This window comes from Bactrocera neohumeralis, chromosome 5 (genome assembly GCF_024586455.1).
Source record: "Bactrocera neohumeralis isolate Rockhampton chromosome 5, APGP_CSIRO_Bneo_wtdbg2-racon-allhic-juicebox.fasta_v2, whole genome shotgun sequence".
Lineage (NCBI taxonomy): Eukaryota > Metazoa > Arthropoda > Insecta > Diptera > Tephritidae > Bactrocera > Bactrocera neohumeralis.
The window spans coordinates 77,904,870-77,922,423 of record NC_065922.1 but is presented as its reverse complement, the minus strand read 5'-3'; the positions used below and the strand labels follow the sequence as shown (position 1 = coordinate 77,922,423).

General features: G+C 39.5%; 1 protein-coding gene across 5 annotated transcripts in view; it reads right to left on the bottom strand.

Moving 5' to 3' along the window:
- Positions 1-17,554, bottom strand: part of LOC126759016 (protein PALS1) — a 154,249-nt gene that overhangs the window by 61,663 nt on the left and 75,032 nt on the right. For all 5 annotated transcript variants that reach the window (XM_050473533.1, XM_050473534.1, XM_050473535.1 and 2 more), the window contains one exon: positions 15,449-15,687. In XM_050473533.1, coding sequence (XP_050329490.1) covers positions 15,449-15,687 — 239 coding nt within the window. The remainder of the gene's footprint in view (positions 1-15,448; positions 15,688-17,554) is intronic.

Sequence of the window (17,554 nt, the reverse complement as noted above, 5' to 3'; positions counted from 1 at the left end):
GCGGCCGTTAAACCGAACTGTCACAACGCAAAGACGACTGACTGGACTGCGAATTGGATCCAAATCGTTGCTATTTTAGGCTAAAAACTGAAATTTTACGCGTTTGCTCATTTGTGGCACTTGAAGCCTGTTGAATGCGAGCTATTTATAATTTGTATTTATTTTTTGTTCACTTTGATTCGCTTGTAATTACTATGCACTTTATTGTTTTTGTAAAAGATTTCCGTCGCGCTTGCGCCGTCGCATCCGTTTGTGGCAAAGTCGCTTAAAGACTGACAACGCCATACCTGCTGCAATGGCAGCCGAGCTGAACGACGACGTGAACCTCGGCAACGAAGCGAGTCCAAAAGTGCCTCTAAGCAAATACGACGACAACAACAACAAGCGACACAGCACTAGCAAGCAAACAAATAGACGCTTCGAGCACACAGGTACAATGGAATCAAATAAAGCGAAATACAATGAGCAAACAGCTCACACGCACCCACACACACGTGCAAAGCAACACGGTTCAACAATCAGCAGCAGCGATATATGTGAGTACACACACACACTCAGCCACTCGTTCGCTTCGAAAAATACTACAATTGCAGCGGCGCGCTGCTACAACAACTGCACACATTCAGCAGCTCGCCAACTTGAGCCGGTCCCTGGTGCAGGTACATACATTCACACAGATACAGCGTTGTAACCCAGCGGACGCGCGCTCGTTAGGCTGTTTGTCCGCGCGACAACAATGGCGCTCATACACACTCAAGCCTTCGAAGACGTCGGCTGCGACGCACGCTGTGACGTCTTCTTGCCGCCGGCAGCGTCTTCAGTCAGCGTCACTGCTCGCCTTCGCTTCCTCGCCAACAACACACTCAGCGCCCGGCAGTGCTGCGTTTGTTGCTTTTGTTTTTGTCGTCTTGTTCGTCAGCAAATTCCACGAAGTCTATCTCAAACGTTGCTTCTCAATTTACCTGCGACCGCTCGGAGGCTACACCGTAACAAATTCAATTCGCGTGAAGCGAACATAAAGATCTGGGAGAGACTAGGAAACAGAGATCGCGCGGACGTTGGAATTTTAAGATGTACACGCCGATAAAAGAAACGCAGCGGTAAAAAAAGGAGGAGTGAGGATAGTCGGAAAGAGGGCACGGTTTTGCAGATAACACTGGAGTTTCAGCTGGTGGCAACTCCTGCTTTGACTATCGTACTGATGTAAGGAATAGGGAACAAAGAGTTTCTGCTTCTACTACGATAGATGTATACTATACAGGGTTTGTCCGGAAAGTAATAAGATTGATTTTCTTCCGAAGCAACTAAACTTCGGAGGGTGCGCGCACTGACAGGATTCGGTAGCTAATGAACGAGGCCTGGCCAGTAGTCTCCGATCACCTGTAGCATCAGGACAAACATTTTCGCGCGACGTGTGTCTGTGAGTGGTGCCAACCAAAAAGCAGCCTTCTTAGAGCAGAGGTACGCGATTAAATTCTGTGTGAAACTCGGTAAATCTGCGATAGACGTTTGATATGATCAATCGAGCTTACCCAGATGTTTCTTTAGCAAGAAGTGGTGTGTTTCGGTGGCCTCAGGCCTTTTTGAAGGGCCGGAAAGAGGTCTCTGATGAAGACCGTGCTGAGAGACCTGCACTCAACAAACACCGACAATGCGACTCGTGGGCCCAAAGTTTTGAACTCAGACCGTTCGTTTAATTGCCAAGATGTTAAATTTATCAAATTCACGTGGAAGTTCTCAAGAGACTCAAACGAAGGGTCGATCGGGTCCGACAGCCGATTGGAAGTTGCACCACGACAACGCCCCGGCTATTACCGCCTTTCTTGTGAACAGCTACCTAACCAAGACCGACATTCAAACGCTTCCGCAGCCACCCTACAGCCCAGATGTGGTCCCCCCGAACTTTTTTTGATTCCTTGCCTTAAAAGGCCGAGGACGAGGCCGAGGACTTTGATATGACAGAGATAGACAGAGATATATAGAGATAGAGATCCAAGCATGCTGCACTTCGGCTTTCAAGGCTATTCCGAGGAATACTTTCCGTGACGCCTTCAATGCGTGGAAAAGACGCTATTTTGAAAGTTTTTTAAAGAATTCTAACGACTTTTTCAATAAATTTTTTTAAATCGATTCAGCCCTATTACTTTTCGGACAAACCCTGTAAATAATATTTGAGAACCAAGATCAGAGTGGCGGAGCTTCACTTGAGTTTGATTAATGAGTCGAATTAGCAGAGGATGAGATCTGTTTAACGAACCTTTAATTTTCAATACAAACCGACAAAATATGAGGAGCCTCAGAAGCAGATGAATATATAAAAACCTCAGCTGTCTTGACCTTGGTTCAGACCCTTTTGTAGTATATGGTATTATGGGTTACTGTGTTCTTTGTCAATATCTACTGCGCGACACCCACTTTGCTCACATCGGTCTCTCAGCACGCGAAAAAGTCGGGTTTGTCTTAAATAGCCGTCTAAGTTTCAGAAAAAGGGTAACAAAACAAAACTGAGTCGAATGCACCGGCTGTTTTTCTCAGTGTATTGTAAGCACTTCAGCCTAACGTACGGTTGAAAATAATAGTCATGTGCAAAATCAAAAATAAATTGCCACAAACAAAATATAAGAATGAGGCTAAGCCAAATACAACCGAAAAAGTCACAAAACGCAAAGTTCAGCAGCAACAACAAATTATGCCCGCCAGCCAAAGAAAAACAAAACAAAAGGCTAAGAGATGAGCTAAAAATGTAAACACAAAATAAAACCCAAAACAACACAACTAATATCCGTCCCAGGCTTCGCCCTGCCACAGCAGACAAGCGCTACAAAGTCATGCGAGCGCCTTCGCTCTTCATGGAACTTTAGCCAGGCTGCCACCTTACGCCGCGCCCGCTGGCCGCACATGTTGTAAGTTGTAACGCTTGCAACTGCAACCGGCCATTGGCGAACTGGGCAAACACGTCAGCTAATTTCGTACGTAAATAAGAGTGGAGTCACACATGCCCATGTGTGTGTGGGGAAAGAGTGCCTCTCTGTTGCATGCGGCGATGACAAGCCGGCGGGGTTGGTTAGCTACACCAAGTGCACAGGTAAATAACAACAAGCAATGCATGGCAGCAACAACAGCAATACGAAACTCCATAGCCAGTGCAGCAATCAGTGCGCAAAACAACAAAAACACGTCGAAACCGGTTATTGCCGCATGCATTCCTGCAGTCAATCATTCATTACGTCCGTTCATCATCTGTCGTTCGCCGACTCAACCAAGTAGCCAGTGAGCTCGGCCAGTCAGTCGGCGCCGCAATCGTTGGACCTCATAAGCAACTCAAGTCGGGTAACTGGCCACTGCAGTGCTACATGCAACACAGTACAACAGTTGTGAGTGCAGAAGCACACACACACACTCGTGTACATTGCACAAGGGTTTGGTGAACGAGGCGGGCCAATTGATTTTTATTGTTGCAGTAGCAACTTAAACTTCTAATCGCCATTGTTGTTGGTGCAACTCGAATATAAACTCTTTCTAAACCGTGTCGGCATGCTTCAGTAGTGGTATATTTGTACATAAATGTATGTTTGCCTTTGTTGTTGCTTTTGTGGTTTGTGACTTGCACGGCCACAGTGTGCTGTGCTTGCCTGCGCTTGGAGGCATTCTCATGAAATGCAACGTATAATCACGCATGTCCACACATACTTATGTAAAGTGGAACCCTCAAAGTAATAATAAAAAAGCGAAAACAGCTTAAGAATAACAAAGAGAGGCTCAGACCAACAGGCCGTGTACTGCAGTCAGCTGCAACCGCAAAAATAAAAACAAACTCTACACACACAGGCATGTTACAATAACGCAATAATAATAATTTGTTTTCCGTAGACGATTATGCGGCTTTTATGGGAATTCAAAGTTGTCCCATAAATTTTTTAGTATGTCCCAAAACACAAAAAATATATATGCATATGTATATATTTGTACAAAGCTTATAGTAATCTTATCTAAGAAATTTTTAATATTTTTGACATGTCCCAAAAATTTTTGGTTTGTCCCAATGCATGAATAAGTCGTTTTGTTGGCTCTATAATATTTTAAGAGTAATAAACATACATTTTCTGTCTTTTCAACACTTAAACTTTTTTGACGAGTGTCCCAAAAACTTTCGCTTCATTCCAAAACAATAAAAATATATTTTTACTGAGCTTATAGTCTTCTGAAGTATTATTTAAAAAATTCCCTTTTTTTTTTTGAGGTGTTCCAAAAAATTTTGGTTTGTCCCAATATACATATGTATGTATGTATGAATGAGTCCTTTTATTGGGTCTATAATGTCTTAAGAGTAATATTACATAAATTTCCGATCTTTGCAATACTTTAAACTTATGTATATGACGAGTGTCCCAAAAATGTCGCTTTCTTCCAATATAAAAATATATATTTTACTAAGCTTGTAGTCTGTTGGAGTATTATTTAAAATTTTATTAATATTTTTGACGTGTCTATAAACTTTTTTGACGAATGTCCCAAAAATTTTTGGTTGGTTCAAAAACAATAAAAATATATTTTTACTGAGCTTATAGTTTTCTAAAGTAATAATTCAAATTGATTCAATATTTTTGAGGTGTCCCAAAAAATTTTTAGTATGACCCAAAGCAAGAAAAATATGTTTTACTGTTTTATTGAAATATTAATTCTAATGTTCTCAGTATTTTTAAGTTGTCCCATAAATTTTCACTTGAAAATGGAACGTTCCTCACACAGTGCATTGAATATGTTATTTATTTCATTTTTTATGTGTCCCAAAAGTTTTCAGTTGCTTAGCAATATTTGCTTGAATATGGAACATGTTCTTTATTTCGTTTTTTGTATGTGTTCTAAAAAAAAGTATTTTGTTGTTCTCAAGGTTAAATCACTGATAAATTAATAAAATTGCCAAATATTTGTATTTAAGTCGCTAATTTAATTGTGACTTACCAAGGGACTTTGACTGACTTAACCAAGGGTAACCAAACTAGCAAAATTGAAGCTGACAGTCGACAGTCTGTTATATTTTTCTGATGTGAAATATTTGCTCGATTTGTTGCAATATCTATGCAGTTTACGCATACAGCACTCCTTAACACTGCCAAGCTAGCCATGCAACAGGCGCGACGCGAAACATTGAACTCCTGAAGTGCGTGTTGGTGCGTCTGAGTGGCATACGCATGGCCGTGCTGGCGGTTATTGGCACTTATGGCGCAAAATAGCGCACTTTTGTCGTTGTTCTTTTCGCTGTTGACTAGCCGACACGCACGCCCTTGTTCAGCAGCTAATATGGCAGCGTAAAACATTTGTAACAACATTTGCGGCAACAGCTTGTGCAACAATGTGCAAAGGCTGATTGTTGGCACGCTGTTGTTGTTGCTATGTGGCACTACTGTTTATAGCACGGTTCTGGTATTATTTGTGTCGCATTGTTGTTTTTCGCGCTTCCAGCTAACTGTTGGCGCGTTGTGATTTGATAGCTTACGCGTTGACGCCAAGCTGTTGCCAATAAATGACGGCGTGATGCGCGCTTTGTTGTTGTTATTGATGTTTATTTATTTTTACTGTTGCTGCCGGGTTTGGTTGCAGTTGTTTCGCTGAAAAGTTTGCTGCGGCAACAGATTTTCAATTAAAATGCAGACTGCTTTAGGTTTCTCCGGAAAGCTTTGTGCGCGCAACGTCTAGTGGCAATCCACAACTCTACAAAAACAGTGACAACATAGACGTGGCATTTGGAACTCACAGAGGAGCGAGTTGAGGCAGTGAGCAAGAACAAATTGGCATTCAAGGAGGCGCAATCGCGTGAAAGCGGTGAAATTCCCCCAGACGGAACCCCCTTGAAATAAAGTGAGCGCTTCTGCTTACGCATACGTACCCGTTACACGTACATACGCTCGTAAAGGCGCATATCGCAAATGCTCGACGGCGTCTCAGGATGCGCGTTGTGGCGCGTATTTTCAATTTCGAGCGCAGCACACTAACTGTCAAAGTGACAGTTGCATTGACAGCGCCGTGCGGCATGTGAATATTTGCGCCAGCACAACAACAACAAAAAACAGTAACGCAACCTGATAGTTGAAACGCAGCGCCGCGCGCCAGCACAAAGCAAAATTACGCAAAACATGCGAAAAGCAAAACAACTGTTGCAACTGCAGCAACAACAACAAAAAAACGAACATGAACTGGCTTCAGCAATTCCCGTTTGTTTGTCTCTGTTGTTGGCTGCAACATAGTAGTCGTGCGCGCGCGAAGGCATCAAATTTGTTGACGCTCCCGTGAGAGCGTTGTTTGTGGCATGTCGCCGCTGCTGCTGTTGCCACTGTTGCTGTTGTTGTTATTGCTGTCATTTTTTACTGCGCACAAAGCTGTCGCCATATGTCAGCATTTGTGGCAGTTTTGTTTATTACCATTTTGGTGCAATATTTTGCTGTCACTGCTATTGTCGTTGTTCTTGCTGCTGCTGGTGGCATGTACGCACCATTGTTGCCAACTTTTGCCACTCTTTCCGCGGCCACCGACTGTTTGCATGCATTGCACGGCGCACGCAGACGACTATGAAGCAGCGAAAGACGCAACAACAACAAAAACCGTTGCAATGACTGCGAATTGCGGTGTTGCTTGCCACTACGTGCCGTCAACTCGAGTTTATTGGACTTTGCGCCGCCATTTGGGTGCGGATACACATACACGCGCACATACATGTTGCATGTTCATTGATTTCTTATGCGGTCATCAGTGGTCAGCGCTGACTGTTGCTCGGCGTGGCTGACTTGTTGCAAGCCCCGAGTGCCGCTGATTGCGCAGGCCAACGCATGCGCCATCGCAGCCAAGTTGGCAGCTAATCAAGTGCGATTACACACATTCTTACATAAATACCGACTTTGTGGTGAGTAAGTATTACTTTTTTCCTAGCGGCAGCTATAATTTTCACAAACATAATGAGCAACCGTTAACGCCGAGGAATGTTTGCAAATTACGTAAATATTTGACCCGTGATGCGAGATGAGTGTATGGCTGGGTTTGGGACGGCTGTAGCAGCGCCATCTATAGTGTAGAAACTATACCCGATCTTCAACTGACTATGTGTGCCTCTTATACAGTGATATAGAGGCATGTTGCCTTCGACAAAAGCTGGTTAAAAAACTGCCTGAAAGAATTTCCAAAACAAAGAGCTTAAATAGCCGAAAACTAGAACGACTTCTAGTCGCGTTGAACAAAAGCTTTTGACACTGTCAACCATACAACGTTACTTGTGAACATCGAACAACCTATGCTGGCACTCCAGGACTCAAGAGGTGGACCGTGAACTAGCTGAGCGGTCGGCAATAATCGGTATTAATGCGAGAAGAACAATCTAAATTTGGAAGCATTAAACTGGGGGTTCCGCAGGGTGTTTTCCCTCCTGCTGCATAATCTCTGTACTTTGAAGCTTCTACAACCACCAAAAGGAGTTTATATTCCCTGATTATTGTAGGATAATGACATCGGACATTGCCATTGATGGCATCTGCTCAAAAGTGTACGCCTATTGTCGCTTATTCTCTGCAAAGATCAGAAAACTCTCCCCTGCCAAATCCACAATATATATGTATTTACAAACTTAACAAAGGAGTATAGATAGGACCTCAACATTTTCGTCGATAAAGTCAAAACATCAACGGTAAACAACATGAAAATTTTAGGCTGCTCCTTTAGGCAGCCTGCACTCCGTACACAACCGCGATTGTTACAAAAGTACAGAGCCGCAACAAGATCCTCAAGTCGCTACTTGACAAAAACAAAGAAACGACTTTGGCAACATATAAAGCGAAGCCACTGCCTTGGAACTTCTGGTGGACCCTCCTCCACTGACTACCTTCCAATGGATGACGTTCTTAGAATACAATTTCAGAACAAGAGTTATTATACACTTTGAGAACCTGTCTCCTCTTTTATACTTAGTAGATTCGAATTTGATTCTCAAATATCCACATTGTAGATTGCATATATGTGCATATATATATATATATATATATATATATATTTCGGCGCTTTACAATTCAGCTAAGAAATATTTACAAATTAACGAGTACCCAAAGTCAAAAATCACCGAAAGAATTTAACTTTTGCAGACTAAATTATAATTCTCTGAAGCTGAACCTACTAATTGAGTGCGTCATAAATATGCAAGCCAAATGGATGAAGTCGTCACTAGCCAATGAAGCGAAACGTTGGACGTACGGATCGCCGGAGGTACTCAGGCGTGAATGAAGAAAGTCCCATTAAGGAGAAAGACAGGCAGAAGAAGCCAAAAATTATTTATTTACCAGTCACAGAGTCCAGATTAACCACACCTGATAAGTGAGAAAGAAAATGATCCGATCCAATTACACACAGCGCATAACGAACAACGCAGAGCCAAGCGAACCCGACAGTTGGTGTGACGCGCTGTCTGCTAACAGGCGGGCTGACGGATTGCAAGGTTAAAAGACAGGTTGTTGTTGGCGGCTACCCAGAAATCAGAAAATCAGAGTGAAGGATGAATATGATACTTGGAAAAGGTTCACCCCGAACGCATATAATATATACAAGGCATTGGTGTTATTGAAGAGTGCGCACAGATTGATGATTTATTGATGAAGAAATTTGATAGTTTAATGAAAGAAAGAAAGCGTTGAAGTACGCAGAAAGGGAGAGAGCAAGAGAGCGTGAAATTAAAAGAGTTTTAACGCTGCCGCAAATTAAAAAAATATGAAATATTGATTGAAAGCAATGGCAAAGTAATAAAATAGTTAAAAAGGAAACAAAATATGTATAAATTTAATAACCAGTTGAGAATTCAAGTGTTCGAAAACAGACTATGAAAATCAGAGTAGTGAACCAACAATATAATACCCAAAGTCGGAAACAGACAACGAAAGCTCGCTGTTTTTGTTGAGAACTCGAAAGCGAGAGCTTGAACGCATGAAAGCTTGTACGGAAGCAGCAAGTTCGAAAGGGAGAGCTTGAAAGCTTTTAGTGAAACAGAAAGTTCACAAAGGAGAGCCCACAAAATGGATCGAGCGATAGAGTTTGGGCTAGTTTAATAAAAATAAACGGTTTTCTCGCTTTGTAAGCAGATATAAGATAACACCATATCATATTAAGCTGATCTAGACTCTCATTAGAGCAGAAGTGATTACAAAGCCATCCACTCGGCCAAGTCACGGTAGAAAAAAGTGCAAAAGGTTTGATATACGAATTTAAGTTTGTGGATATAGCAAAAATCCAAAAAATTCTCTCTCAATAACTGCAATAAAACCGTTATGAGCGTTCAAAAGTTATATAAATCGCCATAACGTGCGATAAGCAGCTCTTAATAGCACTATTTTACACACATACACATACACATACACATAAATTATATTTTTACTTCGGCAGTTAATCGCTGCGATTGCCTTCACTTGGCCCCCCACCGCGAAACTAAGCGAACTCGCTCAGCCAATCGCCCGCCACTCAAAACGCGTCCAATCCACATAACTTCAATGACTTTTGCGCTAACGGTGAAATTTATTGCAAATACTCGAATTACCCATAAAGTGAAATAACAAAAGCAAAAGTGCAAAAACAAACAGACTTCCTCATTCATTTTAATGCAACAATAAAAGTAAGTGCAACAACAACAAGTTGTAACAGTAAAGCAGCAAAAGTGTTTGAGTGTAATTAAAACTCCGGCGTTGCATGGAAAAAATATAAGTATTAATAAACAGCAACAACGACAAAAACAAACACATTGCGAAGCAGCAGAAGCGGCACAAAAGCGTGGCACGTCAATAACCTTAATAATAACAATAATAATAATAATAATATCTGCGGCGCGCATCGATTAAAAAACAACAACAAAAATAACGCATAAACGCAGTAACTTTAATTACTCACAAAATTGCAGGCACAGCAGCCGCCGCCATTGCCAACGCCGGCGCATTGTTGCATTATAAAAAATTTATTGCCACGCAGTTGCAGATGCGCTCCACGCATAATCTGGCAACGCCGGCAGGCAATAATCATAAAAAAGCCGTAAATATGAGCGAACTGCAAGCGGAAATGGCCGCGCGACAGACGGTGTGGCAAGCAAGAGGGTGAGGGCGAGTGAAGGCAGTGGAAGAGGGAGAGAGTGGGAGGGAGGTGGGAGAGCAGCGCGCGCCATCAACGATTAAAAAGCATATAAATAATAAAAACAGTAAAAAAACTTACGCCAAAGGATGAAAGTAAACGAAAACACATTGGAGGCAAAGCGAAAGCAAGAACAACGACAAAAGCAACGACAATGCAAATGGAATAAAAAAGCGACAAAAGTGATTGAAAGGAGGAGGAGGAAGGGGCAGCACAGTAAGTGTGTATGCGTGCGCCACTTCATTTGGGCTGATGTTTATATGTGTGTGCTTACACGCAGACATACACACATAGATGTAAATGCACACATGTATGTAAATATATATGAATTTGGGTGGCATTCTACGTTACAACTTCCGTTTGCAGGAGGCGCGTCGACTGTATTTAATGTGAAAATAATTTTAAAAGCAAAAACGACAACATCAACAATGCCACTCTGAGTCACAGCAATGATAAAAGCAATAAAATATCACTTGCAGACACTCACACACACGCACCCATATATATATACATATATATATATATACATATATATATATATACATATATATATAAACATACACAAATACACACACACACTCGTCGTAAACATGCAAATAAATTATAAATTGTAAAGTGGCCGAAAGGATGACGAGCTGCCAGTGTGAAGGAACGAGCGGGCGGCATATTTGCAAAAACTGTGTATGCAGGTGCCGCTATGGAGCTGAGCGAGGTGTTGGGGATGCGCGCGGCATGAAATATCGATTGGCCAAGAGCAATGAAGTAGAGTGAAATGAAATGAAATGCATTGAAATGGAATGGAATACTCAAATACGCATAAATAACAGCCGACAGCAGGCGACCGCATCAATGCGGGACAACAACAAGTGCAAAGGCATTCAGTAAGAACGTCGATGACTTCGAATCTGATGTGGCGCAAGTAGCCCCTGTTATTATGCGAGGCATAAATACTTAGACGGCAGGTAGCTTATGATGCATCAAGCAAAAATAGCCACTTAAGAAATTTCAAGATATATTTTAGAAATATTTTTACTAATAATAAAATATCTAACTGAAAGAGAGAAGAGTTTTCGAAATATTGGGTAGTCGAAAAAATCTTTTCGTATTTCTAATCAAACTTCAATTTATTTTTTTTTTTTTATATTTATAATGAGCTTTAGTGAACCAAATATGTACCTTTTGGTCGACCACTTTTTGCCATTATTCCTTTAGAGACATTATTCCATCACTGTAAAATTTTTCTGGTTTCTCCGCATAAAACTGCGACAAGTCATTTTCACAGGCTTCTCTTGAAGCCCACTTCACTCCATTAAGAGAGTTCTGCATTGACCGAAACAAATGGTAGTTCGAAGGTGCAAGGTCAGGGCTTTATGGTGAATGTATCAAAACTTCCCACCCAAGCACTCCCAGTTTTTGCCGAGTCATCATCGAGTTGTCGGGTACTGACAAAACGCCTAAATTTAGTAACTGTATATACATACAAGTATTCATTAATGTGCGTTTCATGCCCATATTTATTCTTTGAACCCGCATACGCGCGCAAGTTCAATGGCGCAACAAGAAATTGTTTGAAGTGCCACTTGCCACAAAGAAATTTTTGTGGTAGCTAAGTACAACCACCTCTATACAAGTCCACACGCGAATAAAGGCAGCGCAATAGTTTTGGGAGGCTCAAAGCAGCACTACTTGCAGGTTGAGGGGCATATAGTATAAATGAATATGCACATGCACGTGTAGGTATGGGTATAATGTGTGGGTATAATATGTGGCACTACAAGTATGTTAGTGCTTAGTTCTTTTGCAAGTGTCCTGTGACAAACGCGCAAATTTTCTGGTTGTGACATGTGCAAAAATATGTCTATGGCATACCACATAGTACATATAGATGTACATATAAAGTCGGTATCTATCGGTATTTGAGGAATACCAATATACATAAATTTGTGGCAAATGGCCAAAAGCCCGAGATTTATTTGCGTTGCGCACATTTACTGGAGCAGAAATAAAATTCTCAATACTGCCGTAGAAAGAAATTTTAAATTAATTTAATTGATTACAAAAAGAAACTCAAAAGAAAAAGAAAATAATGAAGTAATTTTTGTATAAGAAAAGAGAAGAATGCCATGCAAACCACCAACAAAATTTGTGAAGTTAACGGAGACGATGTTGTATCAGTTCGTGCAGCACAACAATGGTTCGCTCGCTTCAGTTCTAGAAATTTTGATGTGAAAGATGCACTTCGCTCTGGTCAACCTATGGTTGAAAAAGTCGATGAAATTATGAAAAAGATTGACCAGGACCGTCACATAAGCAGTCATCACATCGCTAAGGAACTTAACATTCATCATCAAACAGTTTTGAACCATTTAAAAAGGCTGGCTATAAAAAGAAGCTCGAAGTTTGGGTACCACTTCAATTGTCTGTGAAAAATTTAATGGACCGAATTAACATCTGCGATTCTTTGCTGAAACAAAATGAAATCGAACGGGAGACGAAAAGTGGATCAAAAACGACAATTATGTGCAAAGATCATGGTCCAAGCGTGGTGAAGCTCAACAAATGGTCGCAAAGCCAGAATCGACGCCTGGAAGAGTTATGCTGAGTGTTTGGTGGTACTGGAAAGGAATCATCCTATGAGCTGCTCCAGCCTGGTCGAACGATTGATTCTACATTTTACTGTCAACAACTGATGAGATTGAAGCAAGCAATCGCAAAAAAAACCACTAGAACTAATCAACAGAAAGGGCTTCGTCTACCATCAGGACAACGCTAGACCACACACCTCTTTGATGACTCGGCAAAAACTGGGAGAGCTTGGCGAACTATTTGAAACTCGTTTAACAGCAGCAGACAACTGAGAGCAGCCCAACAGCCCAGCAGCTATCTAACAAATTAAAAGTGACAAAAGCTGCCCAATTAATTTTTCAATGAAAACAAAGCTTTTAAAATTAAAAAATTAAGTTAACATTTTTTTTCTTATTTTTGGATGTTTGTATATAAGAAAGTAAACAATCTGAAGATCGCTTTGAATCTGCAATCAAAAGCGCAGTTTGCAAGCCACTATAGCGATTGAAGCGCCTAAAGGTATGCAATAATTATTTTCTGACTCTGAACGAAGCGCAATTAATAATGAAAGTACACCGACAAAAATGGGAATAGAAAATTTATTTAAAAAATTGTAACAAGTAATTGCTTAGAATTTATTAACAAGATTTTTTTCCCGGCTCTTTTGGTATATCCTTAAAGTATAGTATTTTAAAGTTAACTTCCATGGCTATGAGCGGCAAAGAAATTCATGAATTGAAAATTATAAATTATATTGCAATATAACGTAAAAATTTTCCTAAACAAATTTATACGCAGCTTTTTTCAACTTTTTTTTACAGTTATTTTTTGACATGCTTTAAAAATTAACGCCGGCATTTAAAAAAATTAATAATTAACATATAAGCACACCGACCGCTGACCAAACGCCACCGGCGCGCATTTACATATTTCAACCTAATTAAGCGTGGAAGCATGAAAAACGCTCAAAATACATAAAACCAATGACGCGAAAACTTAAATAATAAAATGCGATTTAAAGCTAGAAAACAAAGGTAATCGATTGGCGACAAGTAAACACATGTTCTATTAATTTGTTGTTGTTGTTGATGTTTTATAACATTTTTTCACCACTTTTCGAGTACTGATTTACTGTAACGACGTCATACGCTAATTTAAATTAGCAAAAAAGCAAATTTTGCTTAATAGCTTAGTCATGTGAGGCTAATAATAAGCCGGAAGCTGTAAATATCATGGCGGAACAGATGCCTTTATAGACCGAGAACGGTCGATTTGCCACGGATAGCAGCAAACCAAGGAAAAAAGAAGTTTTATGTTTGCTTAATTTGTTTTTGTTTTTTTTTTCCTCGGGACACTGTTTGTTATAATTTTTGACACAACTCATGTGTGTGGCACATTTTTTCTTTTTACTTCCCACAATTCACAGATAACAAAAATGTATACATTTTAAAATCGCTTTAAGAATCGTCTAGAGTAATGAGCACCGCTCACGACAGCTAAGGGTTAATGCGGTCAAAAGCAAGTGTTTGAGACCACATGGACCAAACCAGTCAGAAGTATTATAACCATGGAGAAGTATTTAAGCTTTTTTTGAGCTTTGACAAATAAAGCCCTAGCAGAATATCAAAAGAAGAAAATTGAAAGAGTGAGGAAAATTTAAAAGCTGTTACAACTCCGGAATCACTATAAAAGACAGTAACTTCCTTTGGAATTAAATAAAATTGGCTCAAGAGAACAAAATTGTCATGGCTACATTCCTTAGATTACCAACCGAGACTCACTCATCACACTGAGATTTTTTCCCAATAGTAGAAAGAATAGTAAGAAGAAAAAGCTTTTTGAATTCGATTTTTTAGCACTGCAACAGTAATTTCGGAATTGTTGAACTTCCTAGAAAAGTCGTTAGGTTAGGTTAGCTTACATGGCTGATCCAAAGATCGCAATTGGACTGATCCTGTAATTCGAATTTATAAAGCAGCCAAGTTTTTAAGCCTTGATCTAACAAACGTGGAAGAATCAAGAAGAAAGTGCTCTTCTTCTGCTATACAGCTTCTGCAGCAGGCGTCTGGCAAGATTCTCAAACATACAGCATGGACGCCGTTGGTCAATGGCCTGTTAGAACCCCCACAAATAGGAAGAAGCTAGCGTAAGTAAGGGCAAAAAGCTCACTGGTTCGCTTACGATCGATCTTGGGCCAAAAGGATCTTGCCACAGCGCATGAACCGATGATGACCCAGCGTTGGCCAAGTTTTCGCAAAACCCAACTATGCAGTAGTAGAACACACGAGGAGAGGGTAGCACCCACCCGTGCCCATCCTACTGATAGCGAGGCTACGGTACCCTTCCTTGTGAACCCATCAGCTTTACAGTTGCTTGAGATTCCACTGTAGTCTGGCACCCATACTGATCTAACGAAGGTATTCCTTTAACAGCTTTGAACGCACGGTTAGTCAGCCCAAAGCTAGTATGGCCGACCTGCTATCAATTAAAGGTATTTACTAGTGAAAATGTATGCGACGAGGGATAGTTCTGGGATTTTTATAGTAACGAAGTACATAGATAAATATAGTGTTTCCTGGTTCATAAGTAGATCGGCAGTAGTCAAGAGCATGTTTGAAAACAATTTATGTTTTCTTTTTAGGCGAATAGTGGTTCAGATAAGAGATTTGTATTTAAAATTCAAAGAATTTCTTAAATTTAGTTTAATATTTACATCGATTAAAAGCAGTTTGGTACTCACCGTATTTCCTGCCTTAAACTTTGATCTCCTAATAAAAGTTCAGTTCTTCCTTTTGATATGCTACTATTGGGACTACTACTTCTTAACTGTTGTATTTGTTTATTATCGTATAAATTTGTTGTATTATTTAGCAAATCGTTGCTAATACTGCTGCCACTGGCACTTTGTTTATTGATGTTGTTGCTATTTGCCGCGTCGCCATCAAAGTGTCTGCCATCTTCGTTAAGTGTAGTTAGTAACTGCAAGAGAGAGAGAGAGAGAGAGCGGTGAGATGAGTATATGCGAACAATTTGAAAACTTCAAGGGAAACTAAAAAATCTAAAAATATATGAATAAATGCATTAACTAAGTAAATTAAAAAGATAAAATTGTAAGAGCACAACAGTTCTTCTAACGAGAGAGGTGATTTAACAATTTTAAGTTTCTTTGGAATCGCAGCTATTAACACACAGTTATATTTTTAAATATTTTTAATAAAAAATGTACATAAACTTAGTGAAAATGTGCCCTAAGTGAGAAGAAAATTGAAAGAAACCAAAAAAATTAAATATTTTCCACAAATAAACCACTTTAAATCAAAGTTCAAGCGCCAACTTCAATTATCGTAAAAATCAAGTCCATTGCCTCACTTAACTCAGCGCTGAACTTAAAGTTACCCCTTTTAACCCAAGTATTCTGCACCTTTGCACTCCCCTCTTGTGCTGCTGCTTCAAGTTTCATAAGCCACTTGTGACAGTTATTTGTCGTCAAACATCACATGAACTTAGCACCCTTCAAAAATGATTTCACATAATTCCATTCATGCCAATAAAAGCAGAGCTGTCAGACGCAGCGCACAACCCTTCATAAACTCCGACAAACCACCGATCTCCCCCCAAGTACACGCCACTTGCCACCCAGCACAGCTAATTAATCATGAAGTACTTGGCGTTGTACCATGGTGTGTGGGTGGCGGGCGCCCGCTGGCATGCAGCGTTCTCTGCTACTTTTCACAACTTTTTGGCAGCTCAATCGATATGTCGATTACTTGCATGTCAGTGCTAATCGCATTACTATGGATTTATTTACTTTAATTAGAAATTCCAATACAGCAAAGGAATGCGCTGCTGTGACAGTCATTAAAGCGTAATTGCTTGTTATAAGTGTTTAAAATTCTGTTGGCGGCGTAGTGAATGGCTTTGTGTGCTTCCATAAAGCTAAGGTGATATCGTAATTGATTAATTGCACAACATTGAAAGTACATTATACCGGTATATAAATGAATTTGCATGAGTTTTACATTCACACAGGTGCCAAAGGGTAATTTATAAATTTAATGCTAGTTAGTTATATAATTGTAAACGGGAATTACTCGGCATTATCAGCGCAGTACAAAAAATAGTAGTAGTCTTGATAAAAAGCGCGTAAATCGATTTTTTCCTAATATCGTAAGTGGATAAAAACAATAGACACTGCATGAAATTATGATACAAATTACGAAAATATATGAAAATGCAATTTTTCAATAATATCGTAATTTTTTATAATATCGTAAATTCTGAATTTATAATTAAAATGAAGAAATTTAAAAAAAAACACAGTTTTCAATAACATCGTAAATGCTGAAATTATAGTAAAAATTACAAAAATATATAAAAACACACTTTTCAATAAATTTGTAAATGTTGAAATAATAGTAAAAATTACGACCATGTATAAAAACGCAGTTTTCAATAATATCGTACTTTCTTCTAATGTAGTAACTGACTGAAAATAAATTTTTGGGGTTAAATTAATCTGTCTAGGTTGTTTTTGCTAGAAATGACAGATTCTTTCTGAATATCGTAAGTGTTTAAAGGTAAAAGGCAATAGATAATGCTTACATGATATTGAAATTATGGTATAAATGACAAATATTATATTTAAAAATACAGCTTTTCAATTATATCGAAAATTTTTCTAATGTCGTAAATGTTGAAATTATAGTAAAAATTACGTAAACGTATGAAGTCACAGTTTTCAATAACATCGTAATTTTTTCTAATATCGTAAATGGCTAAAAACAAATTTTCAGGGTTAAATTAAATTGATTTTAGGGCTCAATTAAAAAAATTATAACACATTTGC